This window comes from Anser brachyrhynchus, assembly GCF_964034855.1.
Source record: "Anser brachyrhynchus genome assembly, chromosome: 2".
In the NCBI taxonomy this organism is placed as follows: Eukaryota; Metazoa; Chordata; class Aves; order Anseriformes; family Anatidae; genus Anser; species Anser brachyrhynchus.
In genome coordinates this window covers 98,181,518-98,202,798 of record NC_137695.1, presented here as the reverse complement: position 1 = coordinate 98,202,798, position 21,281 = coordinate 98,181,518, and the positions used below count along the sequence as shown (strand labels likewise).

Sequence of the window (21,281 nt, the reverse complement as noted above, 5' to 3'; positions counted from 1 at the left end):
GTGTTCAAAAATGCCATACTGTCATTAGAGACAAAGATATCCCAAGTATGAATGCCAGATTTTAAGGGTGGATGACATAGAATAGTTTCAGCACTTCATGATCATGACTAAAGATCAGCTTTGGACTTCATCTGAATGTGAGATAGTGTGTGCTGTGAAAAGAAGACTAAGAGTCAAAATAAGAGATCATAATAAAAGATGATGAGATACAAAACTCACTGTATAGCTTTTGTAACCTTGAGGTTTTATCTCTGTCTGAATGAGCACAGCAAGCAAACCATTTTGTTATGTTTGGATCATGGTACTTGTAAACGTCTGTGCAAATTCCAGAATTCAGCAGGAGTATGATCATGAGATGTGATTTATTCTGTGTAGGCTGGCAGAACTCATGCTGAAATACAGTCACCCTTCAACGCTAGTCCCTAAGCAATCTTTGGAGGACGTGTAGCTAGAGTGCTCTTGCTCTTGAATTTTTTGTTTGCTTTTTGTCAGCCTTAAATCATCTTTCTCAGTGTTCGGTTGTTGTTCCTGGTCAGGCTTTATTTTCCATTGCACTAGTTGTAATTTTTTTCTGCGGTATTAGCATCTATATGAAAAAGATTTCTTCAAAAATTACATGTGTGTTTTTCTGAGCCACAGGGTCTGGGGTTGGTGTTTTTCTAATGCATTTTACTGTAATTTTAAAAAATCTGCCCCTTATGATTAGGTGGCCTGTTTCATAAATGACTCACTTTTAGTTTGCCCTTTGTTTTTCTGAGTCTTTTCCAGATGTCCTCTCTAGCCATCTGACTGTCTTTGGGATGTTCCTGGTATTCTTATTTATGTAGGACAAGAAGCAGTTCATAGACCGGATCCTGTTATGATGTACAGCTTATAATTAGCTAACTAACCATATGTTCTATGTTTGTGTTCTTTAACACTCTTCCGTCTTTTTTGTGGCAGTCCACTGATGTCTGTGAGCAGATTCTGCGAGTGGTGAGTAGGTCCAATCGATTGGAAGAACTGGTATTAGAGAATGCCGGGCTTAGAACGTAAGTAATTTCTTCAAAATGTTGCATTAGATACTGCTTACTCTCAGCAAAAAGGATGTGATGTGTGTTAGCCAGAGTAAACATTAAAAAAGCTCAAGCTTAATGTCTAGCTTGTTCTGAGGAATCTATAGTCACGAACTTGTCATTAGGCTTTTTAGAGGTTCCTTATGGTCCAGAAAATCCCTCTAAACTGACATTTTTTTAAGATTCAGCCTGGAAAATTGGGTTAAGTGGAGCAAAATGGGTTGGATAAGAGCATAAACCCTAAATCAGCTCACACTGTTCCTCTCCAAGTAGACTTACCAAGAGAAGCATGAAAACTTTTTTGTCATTTCAAAGTGCTCAAGGTTTTGTTAAAAAGTGTATCATTCCATCTTGTATAACACATTATGATTTCATTCCCAAGAAAGCTCTTTTTATCTTTTGAGGATTACATTTGTGGTTCAAATGTAGTAATACTTCTACTTTAGCAACTTTTTTTTAAAGAGGCAAGAAAGTAGATGATTGTTTAATCCTTTGCTATAGCCTTAAAAAAAAAAGCATGTTGAGGTAATATGTGCAGTTTAATGCATGTGTTTTAAATACAGTAAGTTATAGCTACTAGGTAGTTTTTTCCTTCTTCTCTTCAGAGCAAATAGATGCAAAGTTCAAGTTACAAACTAGCCCCGTCGGAAGTAGGTGTAGCTTGTTATAGTGTTAGAATAGCATCCACGACTATGTAGAGAAGATGAGCTCTAGTACTAATGAATTTTTGTGTTAAGAAACAAAGTAGTGGAAAAGTGGGAGAAGCAGAGCATTATACCAAAGCGGAAAAAAAAAGAAAAAAAAAAAAGGAAGAAAAAAAAAAGGCAAACAAGCACAGGGAAATGCTGTGGTATCATTTATTTTGCCTTCTCTTCCATTGTTTGTTGTTTTTTTCACCCTTTTTTAAAATTGGCTTTGCACTGAAATGCCTTTAGAAGAGAATTGCCTAAATGACTCAGGAAAATTGTGGTGGAGTTTGGAATTACACCCGAACTTCCTGATCACAGTGTCCTTAAAAGCTGTCATTCAAACAAAAACACCTGATTTTAATCTTGTTTTTCTTGCGCTTTGTGCTACAAAACACAGTGCTAATCATGAATATCAAAAGATATATTGACTTACATTTGCACGCTGCCTACAGTGACTTATAACTTGGAGCTGGTGTCAGTTTTAACAGGACTTGACAGATAATCAACCTGTGACTTTGGTTTTCATGCCTCCATCTACATGCACAGTGTTTGGCATTTTGCCCTGGTGTGTATCTGCTCTGATCAGCATTGTCTGTCTGTTTTTGTCAAGGACGATTTGTCAGTTTTGCCAGTTATCATATCTGCTCGCTAGGAGGAAATCCTATTGTTACTGGGCTTCTTCACGTCACATAGCTCACCGACCAGCCATTTTTAATGAGCTGTGACAGACTGCCAGGCCAGTGTTGAGAAAGAGCTACCAAGATCAATGCTTTCAGAAACACCTGAGCAGCTGCAAGAGCATGTTTCCTCTGGTGGCAGGGTCAGTTTAAGATGATTGCATTCTTTTCTACCTCCAGGCATTCATGTCTGTGATTTGGTGTGGGACAAGGATCCATAAACAGTTGTCATCCTCCCAGCTGATGGGACAGCAAGCTGTCATACAGTAGTAGTAGTAAGGACACAGGACTAGGCAAGTGTGGACTTGCTGTTGGGGAAAAGTGGGCTGTCAACTGAAGCCCCCATGTATGATAAGATTTCTGCCAGTTCAGATGTTCTTGAAAATACCATTCCCATTGCTATTTCTTTAGCAGACTTAAATAATGCAATCTAGATTATTTTGGATGGCTTTAATGCATAAGGAGTAATGTTTTGATAATTGTTAGGATGCTAATCGAGGCAGGTGGTGTCCAGATTTCGGTGAGAGTAGTTCAGGGTGACTTGTTCAAGTGAGCTTGAAAAGAGTCACGTGTCCATGAGCTGCTTTAGAGGAATAGGGGAATATGTGATAACCAGAATATTTTTTTCTATGAAATAACAAGATTCTCCAGTCTGGAAAGGCCTGTCTGTAAGAGCTGGTAAAAATAATCTGTTTGTTGTGCTTAAGTGCTCTGCACGCTGTCCCTACCGCCATCCACACTGATCCCTGCTGCCCTGTTCCACGGGGAATGGCTGCTACAACAGAGAGGGAACAGAGGTGCCCGTAGTGGTGTGAGGAGGGCCTCTGAGAGAGGTGTTGCATGCAGCTCATCTTCCCCTGCTGGATGGGCTCTGAGTATCCTTACATCACCTTAGTTCCTCCCCCACACACCCTCTGTTTCTCTGTTCCGGAGATGTTGTCTAGACAGATCTTGAGGAATTTCTGTCTGAGATTTCCTGATCCGTGCTATTTTTACCTTTGGTGAAATATCCTTCCTCTCCCACATGTATAGTTATACTGGACCTTTTCTAAGCTTTACCTCCAAGCCTGAGTGTCCTCAGTTTATGCAAGCGTGGCTGTGTGATGCATGCAGGGTGAGCTTGATGCTTTGTAGAAAGCATCAGGCTTATATTACACACTCTGGCTGAAGTCTGCAGCCAAAATAAAATAACATAAAAATAAATAGATTTTAGGACTTTGAGTGGACAGAGGGAAGGAATGTCAATGATGTCAACCTGTGAGCAGAGCCCAGATCCCTCCGTTGCTGGCGGAGGCTGCTCAGAGAGAGGTTTAGTAGTGTCATTTTTTTCAAAACAAGAAAACTTTAGAACTTAATGCACCCTAAATTAGGTAATCTACCATTTTCTGGTGGTAATGGATATACTGTGCCTTTGCCACAGAGTTCACACACACCCAAGTTGTCAAAAATGTTCTGGTGACCTTCCTATATTGGTGTCAATAGCCATAGCAGAGCTTGTAAACAAGCCTGGAGGTGTAGGCAGAATAACATAATGACAAGAATCTATTTGAACTCAAAAACTCGATGTGCTTTTCTGGGCTTTATTCAGTTGCCTTAGCGTAGACATGTGGTGCCATTTGAACTGCTGGAGGGTATCTACAGAGTGCTGGCAAATAGAGGACCTACAGGAGATGCATAGTGTTTTGCAGAAGCAGCAGGTAGCAAAGCAGGATACCCCGAGGCCTGTCAGGTGGCACAGATTTAAGTACAGAATTTAGTGTTGAGTGTTCGTGTTTACATGCTGCTTGTATTTCAGAATATGCTTGTCCTAAAGGCAGCTCATCACCCTGCATTAGCAGCACTGGAACCTGTTCTGCCCTCAGGAGTCCCTCTAAGGAAATGGGGTTTCGAAGGGAAATTAAACTTTCCTGGAACGTCTCTGTACTTGAGTACACCTTGCAACAACAGAGAGCCCAAAGCTATGAGGCTGTAACTGTCCAATCTCCACTCTTTTCCAGAGCATGGAAGAGAGAGAAGGTTGCTGCGTGAAGGAAGCTCAAGGGATGTTTTTTGATTCTTAAGTCAATGTCTAACACAGATAAACTACAAGAACATTGAAAGTATGGTCTCAGATTAACATAACTGCACGGTAGGGTTAGGCCCTTAATACATGAATGTCTGCCCAGTAGGTACAAGGACAGGTTTGAGGAACTGGCTTACAGGTGATAACAGCCAACAGCCTTCTGACATAAAGTGTGGAATATGTCTCCACCAGATTCTGTCAGTGTTGTCACGTAGGAAAACCAAGCCAGCCTTGAACTTAGTACTGCGAGGTGTGGTAGTCCAGCCACAGCAGAATGCTCTCAGAGAGGGTAACATTCCCTTGCCTCTCAAGTGGATTTGGAACAGGATTTTGTGCAAGTGGATTTGGAAAAGGATTTTGTGGAAGTGGATTTTGGTCATGCTCTACAGCTACCTATGACACTTAGTTGAAAGTTCAAAGCTATCTGTGCTAACTGACCTGGCTGTTAGGGGCTTTATGCAACCTGACATCTCATCAGTCTCTCTCGGCACACATTGCTGGGTCGGTGGTCAATCTTGATGCTTCTCAATGTAAAAAGAAGCAAGCGAAGACCAGTTTCAGTGTCCTGCTGTTCTTTGAGAGAGCTGTTCCTGCTGTTTTAAAAGATCAGAATACCCTTGCTTTGTTGACCTTCTGATACGTTGCAAGGCCTGTCTGAGTGTTTGTTGGTAGAGCTGCTGCAAGCTTGGAGGGGGGAGGATTAGCTTTGTGAGTGTGGGAGATAATGGTATGGAAGTTAACATATATGTCCCACCCATGCATGGCATGGAGGAGACAGAAATCTGTGTAATTCCTATTTTATACCGTCAGATCTTTATCAAAAGTAGCTTGAGCTTTGATAGAGTGACCTTCAGTCACTTACATTACAGAATAAACAAATAATAATATAACCTGCTTTGAAAGATAGCAATTTAGCCAGATAAGCATTGTTTAAAACTGTGAAGAATCAGTAGGGTAAGATGACTTCTTCTGTCTGCTAGTCCTTTGGCACTTTTAAGCCTCTGATTGTGCTGTTGACAGAGGAGATAACAGAACTCTTTCTCCCTCTGTATTCTTTTCTTCCAGAGATTTTGCACAGAAACTAGCCAGTGCCCTAGCCCACAATCCCAACTCAGGACTCCATACAATCAACCTTGCTAGCAATCCGCTTGAAGACCGAGGTACTGTAACATTTCTGTTTTCCTCTTTCTACAAATGTAATAAGGGGATTACTGCTGCTCCATTCAGCTTTGCCCGAATAACAGGTTATTGTTCTGTGTGTAATGCCATTGTAAATATCTGTTGTTCACAAATGACTGAGAATTGCTATTCTTTTTGGTTATTACATATCCATTAGCTTGTGGAGAAGTATTTAAATGTCTTAAACCAACCGTGGATTTCATTAGATTTCATTACACTTTCATAGAGGTTTCTCTTAAAGGAAGATGGAATGCAGTGAATGTTTAGAGCTAGAGAGAAAATAAAAAGGTTTATACATGTATATTTTTAAAGGCAATATAATCACTTTAAAGCTGAAGTGTGAGACAACTTTGTAGCTTGGATTATATTTTCCTGATGGTTTTGCTTTTTTATTTTAGCCATAATTCCATAATTATTTCTGGTATTGAAGCTGTTCTTTTTCAGCTTTGTTCTAGTCCATAATGTTGCCAATTCTTTGCGATGTTCTGTAGTACTTACATAGCTGGCATCCTTATGTAGCTGAATACTGTTGACTCTGCAAGATGAAAAATCAAGCTGAATAGTCCAGCTTTTTCTCCACTGCTAGGCATGATTTCAGTACATATCAGATCAAATCATTCCCTTCTCTTGTCTACTCTCTTTTCACCCAGGGCATTTATTTTTTAAAATAAGGTTACATTCTTTCAGTCTTGCCGTTGACCCTTCAGCGCTGCCCACGTGAGATTTCCATTTGTTTCACTTAATGCATTCCAAGCACATCATGTTCTTGGGATCAGACTAGCTTGTGTGCTCCTGTTGGGCCAGAAGTAAAATAGGAATTTTATGCAGTGAACCTTTTCTTGTTTTATTTGGTTTGTTTTGACAAAATTTTCCAGTCTCTTGGCTGACATGATTCAAAATGGAAAAACTGTTCATTTTGCTTTCAACCCGACTGACTCAGAATGTTGTTAACACAGTCTTGTAGGAGTGTCTCCTTTTTCTTCATTTCGGTGAGGGGAAAAAAGACGCAAAGGGTATTTTTCCTCTCCCTCTTTTGTATCTCTTCTCCTTTTTACCAGAAACAAGTATGAAAATATTTTTGCTTTTAATACATTCAGAGTAGTTTTTCATTTAAAATTGTTCATGTGAATTGCTAAACTCTTCTGAATATCCCTTGCCTGGTTCCTGAGAACTCCATATCATGTGAAAGCCAATGCTTTGCTGCAGAACATTATTATTGCAGTGTGCTGCAGGCCTAACTGCATTATTCAATGTTTTCTCTTTCAAGTTGGAAAAAAGGCTGTCATATTGTTGATTCTACTTTTAAAGAGGTGTATTTAGGTTGTGTTTTATGAAAGGTTTCTTTTAAAAAGAACTAGGTTTGGTGGTGGGCTTTTTGTTGTTTGTTGGTTTTCTGATGGTTTTTGTTTTGTTTTATTCGTTTGTTTTAAATCTTGAAGGAAAAACAAATGACCAAAGCATTCAGTAGCTATTCTACAATGCAGGGATATTTTTTAAGCATATCAGTGTGGGTACTTTCTTTGCAGCAAAGCCATTTATTCAAGCAATTTTGGAGTAGCCACATACAAAATTGAAAAAAAAAAAATCAGAAGGTACAACTTGGAGAAATTAGTAGAAATTTATCATTATCTCAGTCTCTTCTATCATATCCAATTATGGTTTGACCTTTTAGTTAGAGAATTACCCAAGTTATATGGGTACTTAAAAGGAAAATAACTATAATTGCAATGTGCAAATATTACAGTTTTCTAGTTTAAGACGGATTTTCATGTCCTTTGATCTGATATTCACGGAGTGCAAATTAGATTTGATTTTATTAAGCCGAAGGGGCAGCGATCATTTCACAGGTAAAAGCTTGCATAACGAAGATTTATGTAAACATATGGATTTTAGAAAGTATTTCCAGAAAAGTCACCTCTTTGGGCTCTAGGAGTACAACCAGATTATTTTGTAGTAATGAGGGAAACAACACTGATCTGTGTGAATAATGGAGAAGAATCTATCCTTGTCCCTTGCTTAGACAAAGAAAAAAACAAACACAAGCCACTAAGCTGTTTGTATGTTACTGATTACCAAAAAGTAAAGACATTATATTATTATATTAATGCAGCTGTCTGTATTCAAATAGCATGAGAAGAGTGTTCTTTTTAACTCAGACATAGGATCTAGCTTCACTTGAAATATAAAGCAGTGTTTACAAGCTATGATTTTGCACCGAGAGCAGCCTCTTAATTTGTGATTAGCTTCCCTTAACAATACTGTCAGTTTTTGTGAGGCTAATACCTGGAAAGTTTGTTACTAATCTTGTCTTTAAAATCTAGTCGTGCTGAAGTGATGGAAGTTTTGCTTTTGACTTTACTAGGATCTTATTTTCTGAAAAATAATACAAAAACAAGCTAAAGTTTGGAAATACTAGAAACCAAATCTATGTGGTTGGATGTGTTGAAGTCTACTTCTGCTATTAGAGCTCAGCTCTGTTAGCTTAGCAAAAATGGCTTGCTTCAAGAGCATCCTAGGCCCCAAGTTACCAGACTTTATTTTTTCTGCACCTGATTCCTGTATCTTAAAGCACAGCAGATACTTCTCCCCCAGTGCTGGTAAGGTGTTAAAATTCTTCAGCTTCGTTGGAGTGATAAGAAATCTGTAGATTGTTTGCTTAAATGTAAAGATAGAGAGGTAAATTACTTGCTGCACCTCTTACCCAAAACGCTTTGTAACAAATATTACACTTACAATGTCCCTAGTGATTCTCTTTGTACTCCTTTTTCACTTCTTTTGCCAGCAGAACTCTACCTTGAGTTTGGAACTAGGTATTGTGACTAAACCAGCTGAACAAGAGCGAACAATCCATCACAGAATTTAAATTCTGAGGCTGTATTAAGATAGATTGATTCTCCTTCAGAGGAGCTAAAAAGATGTATTTATTTATTTATTTTTTTATTGAAGTAGGCAAGCTAAGAATGAAATTCCTGTTAATATGACTTGATGCATTCTTGCAGAAAGTTAAAGACATCATTACCATTGTGTTTTACAGTAAATGATGCCAAGACATCATCAATCTAGTGTTTTGGCAATACAAGTTAAATACAGCATGTTGTTTTAAGCTGCATAGAAGATGCACCTCTGATCAGCATGTACAATATGCTTTTACACAGAAGGTTAAAAAAAACAACAACCCTGCAACAAAAGATTTCACATCAGCAATATATATACGTTCTCTTTCGTTATTGATAGTAGAACATGATAAAAGCATAGTAAACATGTGTGTGACATACCACCAGCCTGTTTAATGTCTGCTTATGTGGAGAATGGTATCAGCTTTTTTATTTAATTGTGTTTGGAGCAAGTAAAAGGCTTTACTTGCTTCTCTTTCCTCTTTTCTTGCCAAGTGATTTGCAATAGAGGACTATATTTCACACTCAGGTTAAGACTTGAGTTTCTATGTTGATTTAATCCTATAATAAATATTTCATAAAGTGATTCAATTGTTATTTAGGATGTGCTTTCTTAATCAAATTTCAGTCTTTCTTAAACTGGGGGTTATATTTATGGACTGTGGAACTTGGATACAGTAAGCAGGGGCTTTAATGAAAAGACAGTTTTTTCTTTTGATGGATTTGTGCTGAAGTAGTCAGCATCCTAATCATTTTTTACTGTTTTTGATCCCAAACAATTGTAATGTTTCCAAGTCTGTGTACTGGCTGATAACTTACAGACTGCTGTAATGAAGTAAGATAAGTGGCCATTATAACTTGGTGGAGGTTTCAGATTTTCAGGGAAAGTCCTCAGCCACTGTACCTGTATCATAGTTTCTTTTATGTGGAGTGCATACTCTTCCACAGGACTATTTCAGCTGACTGGTATCTGTGTTTTTTGAACAACCTCTTATTCCTGTATTTAACAAAGAGGGGTGTTACTTGAGGAAGAGAGGTCACTGTTAGCTAATATGTATGTGTCTCTCTTGCTTTGATATTGCTTCCTTTCAAAACAAAAGGTTTTGAAGTTTCATGTGAACTACCACTGTTGGGGTTTGTTTATTTATTTATTAGCTGCTTTTTACTTTTTTTTTCTTCTTTTTTTTTTTTTGGCCAAGCAATAAAGCTTCCAGAATTCCCAATTACTAACTGTTGGACATGTATATCTTGCCTTTGACTCCTTCTCAAAAGTGTGTGAGCATTATATAGTTTCTAAACTAAGAAGTACATCAGTGACAACAAAGTTCTCTGTGTGTTCAGTGGTTAGCAAAGAAGGGATCCTGACAAAATCAGTAATTTCAAAATTTTATGATCACAAAAAGTATAATTTTGAGCCCTACAGTGAGTACAGTTCCTCCTCTAACAGTGTTTGCTCTGCTCTGAATTTGATACCAGTGTAATTGCTGGCTGCTCTTGGAAAGGCTGGGAAAATATGAGGTCACATGGTTGAACCGAAAATATCCTGAAATATTCTGCTTTCTCTTTATTCCCCAACAGGTGTATCATCTTTAAGCATCCAGTTTGCCAAACTTCCAAAGGGACTGAAACATTTAAATTTATCTAAAACCTCCATGTCACCTAAAGGTATGCTTTACAAATATGCCTGTTTTTCTGTTGTAAAAATTTCAGGCTTTCATCTTAATAATACCTTTTGTTACAAAATTAAGTCGATTACAGAGTGGATTACTTTATATAAGTGTATTCCAAACAGTGCAGCTGCTTTTTTACCATTCTAGGTTGCTGAGCTGTGGGTTCAGTACTTTATCCCATCCAGTGCTTTGAAAAAAACATCCTGCTTGTCCTAGATATGAGCTTGAACCTATACAGTAAAGAAGGATTTCATTTAGAATGGGAATAAATTGTATGTTTCTTTTATGCTTCAGAAAATGTCTGAAGCAAAAATGTGCAGGGAATTTTCGAAATAGCATTCGGAAAACTGCTCAATTGTTTTTCGTGTGATTGCTTCATTTGACTACTTCATGAAATCAAGTGTTGTGACAATGCCTGTTAAGTGATTTGCTCTGAGTAGAGACTTTTGTTTTGTAATTTGCATATTTCTGACTTGATATAGTAGTTGAAATATACATGTATTTTTAAAGTGAATTTATTCACTCATCATTTTCATTAAAAAGAATTTATTCAACTCTTGTGTTTTTTATTCTATTGCTAGCTCCATTTTTTTTGGTGACAAGCAACTGATTAAGAATCTTGACTAACCTTACATATACTCTTGAGAGTAGATGGTCATGAATTTGACAGATAGTCATGCATTTCTGGTATGTTCATTCAGCCTGTTTTCTTCTTCATGTGATCTGAATGATTTCAGCAAGTGCTTTTGACTGTTGAGTCAAGAGAACCCTCTAGCTGCATTGCCTTTATAAAGAGCAAATGCCAGCTTGATGAAGTTAATCAACAAAATTCTTGTCAGTAAAAATGAATTTTGAAGTTCTAAAAATAAGTTGGAAGATTTTTAATGATCTTTGCAAAGACAGTCTTTAAACAAAAGCTGAAAATATATTCCAGCTTCTCTGCTGCCGACCTTATGTAAATCCTAGTCCAGACGAGCCCATAACTATCTATTCTCCGGAGTGCAACAGGTCACTATTGCTCCATGGGAGCTCCTAAAAATTCCATTAAAAAAGTATAGGTGATATCTTAAAATTGGAATTCTTATAGAAGAACCTGAAAAATCTCAGCTTCACCTCTTTGCTTGTCTGCAAAGCTGTCTATCTTAGCCAGTTTTCCTTCAATTTAAGAAGACAGTAATGAATTGGTTTGTAACTTTGAAGGCTACTTTTGAACTTGTAATACTGAGGTGTTTTGTTTGCTTGTGTTTTCTTTTTGGCTGGGGGAAGCCTGGCTGTGGAGGAGACAGTGACATTGTTTAGGGAGGTTCTTTACTGACCTTGGATTCAGTAGACTCTAAGGTACATGGACTTTTTTTACAGCATGTTTTCACCTCCAGAGAGGTGCCCACACCACCATCACTTTTTATTATTATTATTTTTTAGCTTTTTAATTTCAGAAATTCTGTACAATTCCTAACTGGTTTTGACCTTATTTCAAGATAAGTTTCTAAGACGGAGAAGGGAAGTTCAGATGTTAACTTCCCAGCTGATCTTTCTTCAAATATTGTATCTCAAGGTTCCTAAGAGCTATTAACACTCTGAGCCTCCTGAGAGCAGTAAAAGAGCATGATAGATTGTCTGCAAATGAAAGTGAGATTACTGTCAAAGTATAGAACGAGGTAGGTGAAATTCAAACAAAAGTTTATTGATTTGAAGGTTCTGGTTAAATGGAAAATTTTAGTATGCTCGTTCAAAGACAGAGCTGGATTTTCTGAACCCGAGCCAAAGGCTAATTAAAAAAATCCCTCATTCACATCATTTGGACTGAGCCTTCAAAGATGTGGCTGATTTTGGGCAGTTGGCTCTTTTTAAACATGAAACAAGCATAAGCAGTATGGATTGTTTGATAGCTGTTCTTTGTCCCCAGTCAGTGACAATTCCTGAATTCTCAGAATTGTATTTCAATAGTATATGCTGAACTGTTCATAGTACATTACATTCATTTCTACGTGTTGATTATAAATGCTGTTGAGGAGGCTCATTAAAGTGGATCCAGAGCAAGAAGTTCTAGAGGTTAAAAAGACCTTTTAGATCTTTGAAAGTTTCAAAAAGTTTTAATTTGCTGTTTACCTTTATGGATAGGGTACAGATTCAGCAATGCAATGTTAGGATAAAAGAAAAATTACACTGAACAGAAAAGTTTCAAGACTTGGCAAAGATGTCATTGTGCTGCAGTTCTTTTCAGTATCAAAAAATCTCCTGAAACTAACAGTCACGCTACTACCATGGGAGTCTTTCTTAATATTTGGAAGCTTGGAAAACTAGAGCACTGACTGGGGAGATATTTTGTTTTCCAGTGACTTGCTAGATGCTTCCGCCACATGCTGGTAAATCCATTTCATAATAGTTTTTAAGTGAAGAGTGGATATGCTCCATCTATTGAATGCCAGTCCACTTTTACTGATCAGGAACTTTGAAAAGTTGCACTTTAATGCATAGTAGATCAAAACATCTGCCTGCTTCATTGTTTTCGCTAGGCACTTATGAGAAAATCAATTTATTTGCTAAAGGACACAGTGATACTTACGTAAGAATTACACACGTAGCACTTGAAAGGCAGCAATAAGCTTCTACAATAAATTAAGAACTTGGTAATAAGCTACAGAGCCCTCGGATGAAAGTTAGATTTGCTGGAAATAGAATCATAGAATCATAGAATATCCCGAGTTGGAAGGGACCCATAAGGATCATCAAGTCCAGCTCCTGGCACCGCACAGGTCTGCCCAAAATTTTAGACCATATGACTAAGTGCACAGTCCAATCTCTTCTTAAATTCAGACAGGCTTGGTGCAGTGACTACTTCACTGGGGAGCCTGTTCCAGTGTGCGACCACCCTCTCGATGAAGAACCTCTTCCTGATGTTCCTCTCCCAGCCTAAACTTCCCCTGCCTCAGCTTAACACCATTCCCATGGGTCCTGTCACTGGTGATAACGGAGAAATAATGGTGATAACGGAAATAGCCACATCCTAATTTGTATTTGGAAAAGTTGGAGGACTTGGGGGAAAGAGAGCCCTGACTGGTTTGTTCCCAATGTGAGCTTTTTAATTTTAATGTGAAAAACATGTATTTTTCCTCAACAGGAAGTGAGTCTTAATGCATCTCTTGATATTTTAATTAGCTGTTTTTCTGAAATTACAGGCAAATGCATAAATGAAATATTTTTAACTTCTAGGTCTTGTCAGTTGCTTTTGAAGTTCGGGCAAATTATAATTGTTAATGTACTTGGGCTTCCACAGCTACTTTAATCTACTTCCACAGATACTTTTATCTAAATGTTATTTTTTGAGAGAGGACATTGCCTTACCATTATGATGTAAATTCTGTTTTAAAAACCTGTTTCAAGATATGGTTGCACCGTTAAAGCCGCTGTAGACATGGCAAAAATATTTCTTCCTTGGATCCAGGACCTGTAACACACTGTGGCCCATTTTATCAGAGGCACAGAGATCACTCAGTTTCCAAGGCAGATGATGAAACATGGCCCAGGCAAAAACAGGTCTTGTATCTCCCAGGTGATCTGTCCTCCTCTGCTGCAGTATGGTGATAGTAACAGGAGGTCATTAAACATTTATGTATGACTGTGTTCATTGAAACTGTGCTCTTGCAGGATATGGCGTTGGAGAAGTTGGATACTGAGTTGTTGGTTTTTGTTTGTTTTTTTGTTTTGTTTTGTTTTTCAGGGGTGAATAGCCTTTCCCAGTCACTGAGTGCCAACTCGCTGATAGCGAACACGCTCGTCTATCTTGACCTCTCAGGGAATGCTCTCCGTGGGGATGATCTCTCAGTAAGCACATGCTTTTTATTTGTGAATTAATGAAAGGATGTTTTAATTTATTATTAGAAGAGCAAAGCCATTTTATTTAGGTTCTCTTTTGCCTTTATTTCAGTACAGTTTTAGTAGGGGTAGAAAATATTTTGATCTCTGTTGTTCAGTACATACTCAGAAGTTTTAAATTCCCCACGCAACTAAACAGATCCCCATAATCCATTCATGCTTTTAATCCTTGGCTTTTACTGATAAATGAGAAAACTGCAAGTGAGTTGCTTGTTTCAGTAGACTTAGCATGCTCTATGAGTTCTATTAAAAAGATTCATCTTCTTTTTAGTGATGTATATTACATTTTTTTTATTGTAAGGTTAAAAGCAATTGAATACTTTTGACTAGGAAAGACTTGATTCATTTTTGGTTTTGTCTGTTTTTGTCTGTATAGATAAATCTGTGCATCTCCTTGACACATGCTATTGAAACGCATGATTGTTTGAACAAACTTAGTTATTTCTGAAATTCTGTTGTTTAGTTCAGTTGCCATTGAGGTGCAGCTCTATTTTCTGTGTAAAAACAAAACAAAACAAAACAAAAAACACTTGAGTTCTCAATTTGTATGTATTTGTTTTTTGACTATCACATATTTTTTTGATATGTGATAGTCATATTTTTGACATCCATACTTCTCTCTTACATCAACAGTTGTGTGAATGTAACTGTCAGTTTTTGAGTTCTTTAAGTGTGAAGCATCTAAAATATGCAACACTGGAGGCACCCAATCTGATCATTTAAAGTCCTTAGACTTTATCTGCCTATGACTTTTGTGTGACTTTTTTTTCACAAATCTTACTAGTTTCAGATTCATCAACACATTCAAAGAACTAGTCTTTTCAGACATGAGATGAAAGTTTCAGCGGGACAAGAGGATTTAAAAGGTAGCACATAGTTAAATGACACACACAATGAATTATTCTCAAAGAGAGAAGACCATGCACAACTTCTATAGGGAATGGTTAAAGATATCTGATGTTTACCTACTATATTTTAAGGAATATAAATATAGTAAGTCTTTTCTTAGTCTGTCAGAGAGTTGATTCAAAGAAAAAGATTCTTAATACTGAGATCTCTTAATCTGTGGAGCAGTTTTCCAATGGGAGCAAAGAAATCCTGTTATTTGGCATTTAAAATAAACCCTAGCGAAGCACAGGGATTTTTAGAGTAGGGACCTTTCTTGCATGGTTAGGTATAGGGGCGAAATGACCTAATTTTAGAAAGATGAATCTATTTTAGAAATGTTGAACATTCTCTGTTTGGCTGGACGTCATGTGGAGTTGTGTTCCACGTTTCTGTGAATTAGGTCATACCTTTTTTCTTTCTTTATTGTTCTGAGAGTCTAACAAATAAATGCAATAAAGCAGCTTATAGTAAGAACTTTTATGTACATTAACATTTTCATGACGTAGTCTATGTAGTACTTAATTAATCGATATTAAGTGTATTATTAGGTTACTTGTTCTGTATTTTGCCTTAAACTTCTAATGCACCACTGATATAAAGAATTAATCATAGTCTTCAGACGCAAATAAGTTGCTTCCCTCATGCTTAAAAGGTCTAGCATAAACTTTCATACCAATTAGCCTTTCTGAAATGTAATGGCAATCTGAGTGACATTCCAAGGTATTTATAACTAAATTAATTATCATTTCCTGTGAAAGTGTATTACAAGGTAACTCACATTAAGTACATTAAGATTACTGTTTGGCAGATGTGGTCTGGGCACTGTTTTTTCCTGTTGTTCCTAAAAAATTATAGCCTTCAAAAGTAAAACAGGTTGTATTGATTGGGTGAAAAGAGGTTTCAGACACAACTCTTCTAGTGCAATTTTATAAGAAAAGCCTAAAATGTATTTGAGAAGTAGTGATACAGTAATCTGTGTCATAATATCAGAAGTAACACTGATAATTTATTTTTTTCATTTTTTTTCTCCATTAATTGTAGAGCCTGTACAATTTTTTGGCCCAACCAAATGCCCTTGTCCATCTGGATTTATCCAACACGGAGTGTGCTCTAGATATGGTAATGCTGTTTTTTGTGGAGATTAAAATAGCAAGGAAATGTTGCCCACCTTCTGTCCTTAGAAAAATCCCTCTTCCTTATTTTAAACCAGGTGTGTGGAGCCCTCCTTCGTGGATGTCTTCAGCATCTAGCTGTCCTTAGCCTCTCTAGGACGCTTTTTTCTCACAGGTACAGTTTAAATGTCATTTCTCTCAACTTCTGCAAAATTTTGCTTTATAATTTCTTGGCTTTGTGCTGCACCTTTCTTTTTAAGAAGAAACACAAGACTTTATAAAAGGCCTCTACAAAAGAGGTATTATTTATTCCCAGCAAAAGATTTTCTTTCACTTTCCACTTTTTGTTAGACAGCTGTAAAATAAGCTACCTTGTCTAATATGTTTTTTTTGTGATCCTGATGCAGCAGAACGTCCATATACATCTTTTGTCATAATATCAGGCTTTGAAGTCTGTCTTGACTTCTCTTTAAGTTTGTTTTTTAAAGTACTTATTTTTCATGATTTGATGACAGTTAAAAAATATATTTTTTTTCCTTCCTACTTCATGCTTTTTTTGGAGAGGAAGTACCTCTGAAAGTCTTTGAGACTGAACGCTGACTTTGTAGAGTACTTGCATCATAGGACAGAGTAATATTAGCTTCCCTTTTTCTTCAAATCAATGTCTTGAGTCCATATTGGAGGTGACAGCTAATTGAGGGTAAGCTACTACATTGTTAAGTAATTGTTTATAGTGGTGAAAAGGCAACTTCAGTGTTTTTGTAACATTGTTTGATCTTTTGCTCGTTAGATATAAGTATGTTCACTGTTAATCAGGTCTAAATGATCATTTCTTGTTGTTCACCAAACAAAAGCTAGATAGCAATGTCTTTTGAGCAGCAGTGCAACTGAGGATTGTTTGTTGAATCAACATTTTGATGGCATTGTATTTCCAAGTTAACCGAGAGCCACTGGTTACAGAGTTGTTGAAGGTACAGCAAATTAAACACGTAACAGATGGTTAAAATTCTGACAGCTTGCATTCACTATTTATTGGAATGAGGAATATGTAGATACTACTTCTTAATTAATTTATTTACTTTCAGAAAAGGAAAAGAAGTTCCTCCCTCCTTCAAACAGTTTTTCAGCAGCTCACTTGCTTTGATGCAGATTAATCTGTCGGGAACAAAACTCCCTCCTGAGCCTCTAAAGTAAGAATTTAATTTCATCTTCTCCCGTTGCCTAAAACCTAGTTCACATTGTTATTACGTGAGTGCTTTATATTGAAAATATAATTTAAAATGTAAGAGGAAAATACTTTATTTGCATTATTTTTCCATTTGTACATTATTGATATTCCAAGAGTGAGTTTCATAATGATCACACAGTTAAGAAATGTTGTTTCCGTCTCACAGTTAAGGCTGTTAATCGTATTTTGTTCTGTGTGAATGTCACAGCTGTTTTGTTTCCATCAACTTTTTTGTGATATATTTCTTACTTTGTGGCTTAAAAACAAAACTGTTTGCTTCACAGTTAAATGGGATTATGTACTTGTGTGAGTGCCCTTCCTTTGGGGCTGCAGTATTGCAACAACCATTGCTCAAATGAAGCTGTTGCAATGCTTGAGAGGAGAGACCTATTGCACAGATCTATGCCCTCCTTTGAGTGGGAGAGGTGATAGCAGCAGCTTCTAGGAGTGCTTCTCTTTTCTGTATGTCACCCATCCTGTGGATAACAGGTTCATTTTATGTGGATTGGACAGTTCCATTGATCCCATCTAATGACTGAGAGGAATTCTTCTTATAGAGTAATGCAGGGGAGGGAAATTGTGTAGCAACGTGTGCAGTTATGAACTGTGGTGAACTTTCCTGACCTGGAATTTAAAGGCGTGTTTTAAAATCAAGATCAGCCTAGATAGGTTTAATCACAGTAGGTCATTCTGTGATTTTGGCAGAATCTGTCTGGTTTGGGGGCTGAATTAAAGAAAGGCTTTTCCCAAAGGTTCAACTTGTTAGCTACTATGTATTTATACATATATAACCATTTCTAGTATCCACAGTAGAAATCTAGGCATGTTCCCTAACCATTCCTGGGAACAGACCTCTGACATCCTAAGCTGGACATCGATAAGCATATACATGCATATACCTACATGTGTGTGTATATCTGCATATGTATATTTGTGTGGTTAGGAGCCTGCTTCCTGAGGAAGAACAGGGAAGGGAAGTCAGCAATAACTCAGCAAGGAAGTACTTAACTAATGAATGGGAGTTGATGGCAAAATCAGAGATGAGGGAGTTAGTGAGTACTGGAGGGAAAACTTCCAGTAAAGTTTGGGGGAAGCTAAGGGAGAGAGGAGTGACAAGTACCACACTCAAAATAATAACATGCATTGTTTTGGGATATTTTTTCTTAATGCAATCTGACATTGGATAGGAACAGCACAATATGATGCAAAGTAAGATGGAATGGATTGAAGTCCATATTCTACTGCAGGAGCCTAGTGTTTGTAGCTCTGATCTTTCAGTGTTCTGTATGATGCTCTTGGTTGCAGTCTTGCTTGCTTAGACTTTGCTAAGATTAGGAAGGTATAGTATTGATGGTCTGATGGTCACAGAAAAACGATTATTGATAGATACATTGGTTGATTCTGATTAATTTAGGGATATTGATTCTGTGGTGGAGGGCAGCAGGGAACTATGTTTAATGAAGCTGGAAGAACAGAGGCTGTACGTGACTGATACATAGGTCAATCTTATCAGTAGTACAGGCAAAAAAAAAGAATGCTATGGGACATTGAATATATCTAGAGAGGCCAGGAAAGGTGAGAAGTCCCAGCCACTAAGGTTCAAATTCAGCTTTACTCCTTGGCATGTTGAGTATCTCCTGTGGTGTGAGGAGTTTTGGCAGCTATCTGTGCTCATGGAAGGTGTCGCATGAATATATCCCAAATACTTGATCTGCCAATTGTGCAGCAAACATGAGATCTTCCTAGTCCTTTTCAGCAAGAAGCTACTCTGTTGACAATGTTTAAGCTAATCTGGTTCAGTTTGACTGAATTGGGTTAGAGGGAGTTACTCGCATGAGTGCTGTTGGTAGAAATGAAGAGAAAGCGGTAAGTAGCGTAGAGTGAGCTGAGAACAGTAACCTGCATCACTAGCACAGACAGCTCCAGGAAGGAGCATCTGTCCAAAATCCACCTAGACACAGGTGGTTTCAGAATATCCCCCAGAATATCCATCCACACTCACCTGGCTGGCAACTTGCCATGAGCTTCATTTGTTTTGCCCTGACAGCAATGTTCATCACTGCCTAGGGGTTAACAGGGAGCTGTTAATGTTGTTTGGTACTTTCCTCGATGTGCTTTTTCTCTGACCTGAGCATTTCTTCAGTCTGAGCTGAGTGTATCTCTCAACACTGCAGAGAAATACGATCTGCAGCACACCTTGCTTTCCCTCTTAAAGCAGCCCTGTATGGCTTGACTAATACATTTCAGAAGCATCTTTTTGAAGTTAATTTGGTGTTAAAGGGACTGAGGATGTGCCATATAACCTGGGGCAGCTGCTTAGCCTTTTCATCTAAACTGTAAGAAACTAGAAAACTTCTACAGAACAGTCAAGATCATGGGGTGTGTTAAAGACAAGAAGATTGAAACATTGGTTTTCAGACAGACTTACTTGTCATTGCCAAGACTGCAATAGCAGATGAAGGATGATTTCTAGAAGGAAAATTAATACGGGGTGTGATAATAGTACTTCTTTAGCATCTTTGATCAGTGCACGTCAAAAAGCATTTGACAACTTGGGCCTTGTAACTGTCCTGTGAGAAAGAAGTTCCTGTTTTGTGTCTGTGAATCAGAAGTCAGAGGGGAGTAAAGGATTGAATATGAAGCTTGCCTCTGGGGGGCAAAAACAAACAAACAAACAAACAAACACCAACAAGCAAAAATGGAGATAGCTGACATAGCGAGTCCCAGATTCCTTTTTGGGGATAAATTGGTTAATTTATTGCCTGATTGCTTTGATTGATTTTGTTATTTGATTCCTTTCTTATCAACTTCCTTTAGATGTGAAGTTTCAGTGTATTTAATCACATCTGCTGACTCAGTGATTTTAATGATATTGGTTAATCAGTGCGCTCAGGGAGGGAGATGATCTTGTTTGTAAAGCGATGGGCCTATTAATATAAGCCAAGCCTCTCAGGGAAGAAGGTTGCTAATAAAGCTGTGCTGCTGGGATGCCATTTAGTGGGTGGAGAAAGGCTGCTTTTAGTTCTTATACATACTTAATATAGTTTATGTTCCATCGCACTTTTTTTTTTTTTTTAAGCAGATCAAGTAGTTTATATGCTCTTTTCCTTGTTTTAATATATGTTGGCATTTTTGTTCATTTACTGACGTTGCCAGAAATTTTATTTTGATCTGTCAGGGCTGTAACAAGACAAGTTGCTGATATGCTTCTCATCCAAATTGTAATTACAAGGCCAATTCTTGCCTTCTGCACGCACCACAGTTGACAAGACCTTTCCAAGTATTGCTATGTGTGTGATTTCAACTTAGTGACTTAGTACAGATATGTCTGCCTTCAGTGCCTTTGTTTGGTGGTGCTGTTTCAGGAGAAAGAAGTGAGAAATTGTGAGGTTTTCTTAGGATGAGTTTATAGGCCAAGAGGTTAGGGGGGAAAAAGACTTTTTTTTTCCTCTGAAGAAGGCATATTTGAAGCATCAATGTGTCTCTTTTTTAAAAAAGTTTTTTGTTTGTTTTTTTATGGTTGCACTGCATTTTTTAAGCTCCCTCCCTCAAAATGTTAAGGGAATTACTTGCAAAGTTATCAGTCACACTAATTTTGCATAAAATTATGCTCAGGAAGGACATACAGATGGGAATTAATAAAAAATTGTAAAAACTGTTGCAGAGCTTCCACATTTTTCTTCAAGTCTGTATTTTCATAGCTTAGGAAGTAAATAAGCACAAGACACTCTCCTTTGTTAACAGCAAAGGTCTGATCATCATTTATACCTGCAGGACAGATATAAATAGGTTTAAATGAAAAACCTTCCTGGAACAGGCATTTTAAGTGCAGCTTTTACACGCTGCTTACATAGCAAGCGTTCAGGCAAACAGCTCAGCAAAATTGATTGTTTTTCTTTACATCCATGCATTGGTAGTTTGGATTCTGTTAGGCTGAAATGAAGCTTGAGA

The 21,281-nt window shown here is 37.5% G+C and overlaps 1 protein-coding gene across 7 annotated transcripts in view; it reads left to right on the top strand.

Annotated features, from left to right (window-relative positions):
- CARMIL1 (capping protein regulator and myosin 1 linker 1) overlaps positions 1–21,281 on the top strand; it is a 202,554-nt gene that overhangs the window by 106,002 nt on the left and 75,271 nt on the right. For all 7 annotated transcript variants that reach the window (XM_080579348.1, XM_080579347.1, XM_080579345.1 and 4 more), the window contains 7 exons: positions 943–1,031; positions 5,549–5,643; positions 10,135–10,221; positions 13,948–14,051; positions 16,032–16,109; positions 16,201–16,277; positions 17,188–17,292. In XM_080579348.1, coding sequence (XP_080435474.1) covers positions 943–1,031; positions 5,549–5,643; positions 10,135–10,221; positions 13,948–14,051; positions 16,032–16,109; positions 16,201–16,277; positions 17,188–17,292 — 635 coding nt within the window. The remainder of the gene's footprint in view (positions 1–942; positions 1,032–5,548; positions 5,644–10,134; positions 10,222–13,947; positions 14,052–16,031; positions 16,110–16,200; positions 16,278–17,187; positions 17,293–21,281) is intronic.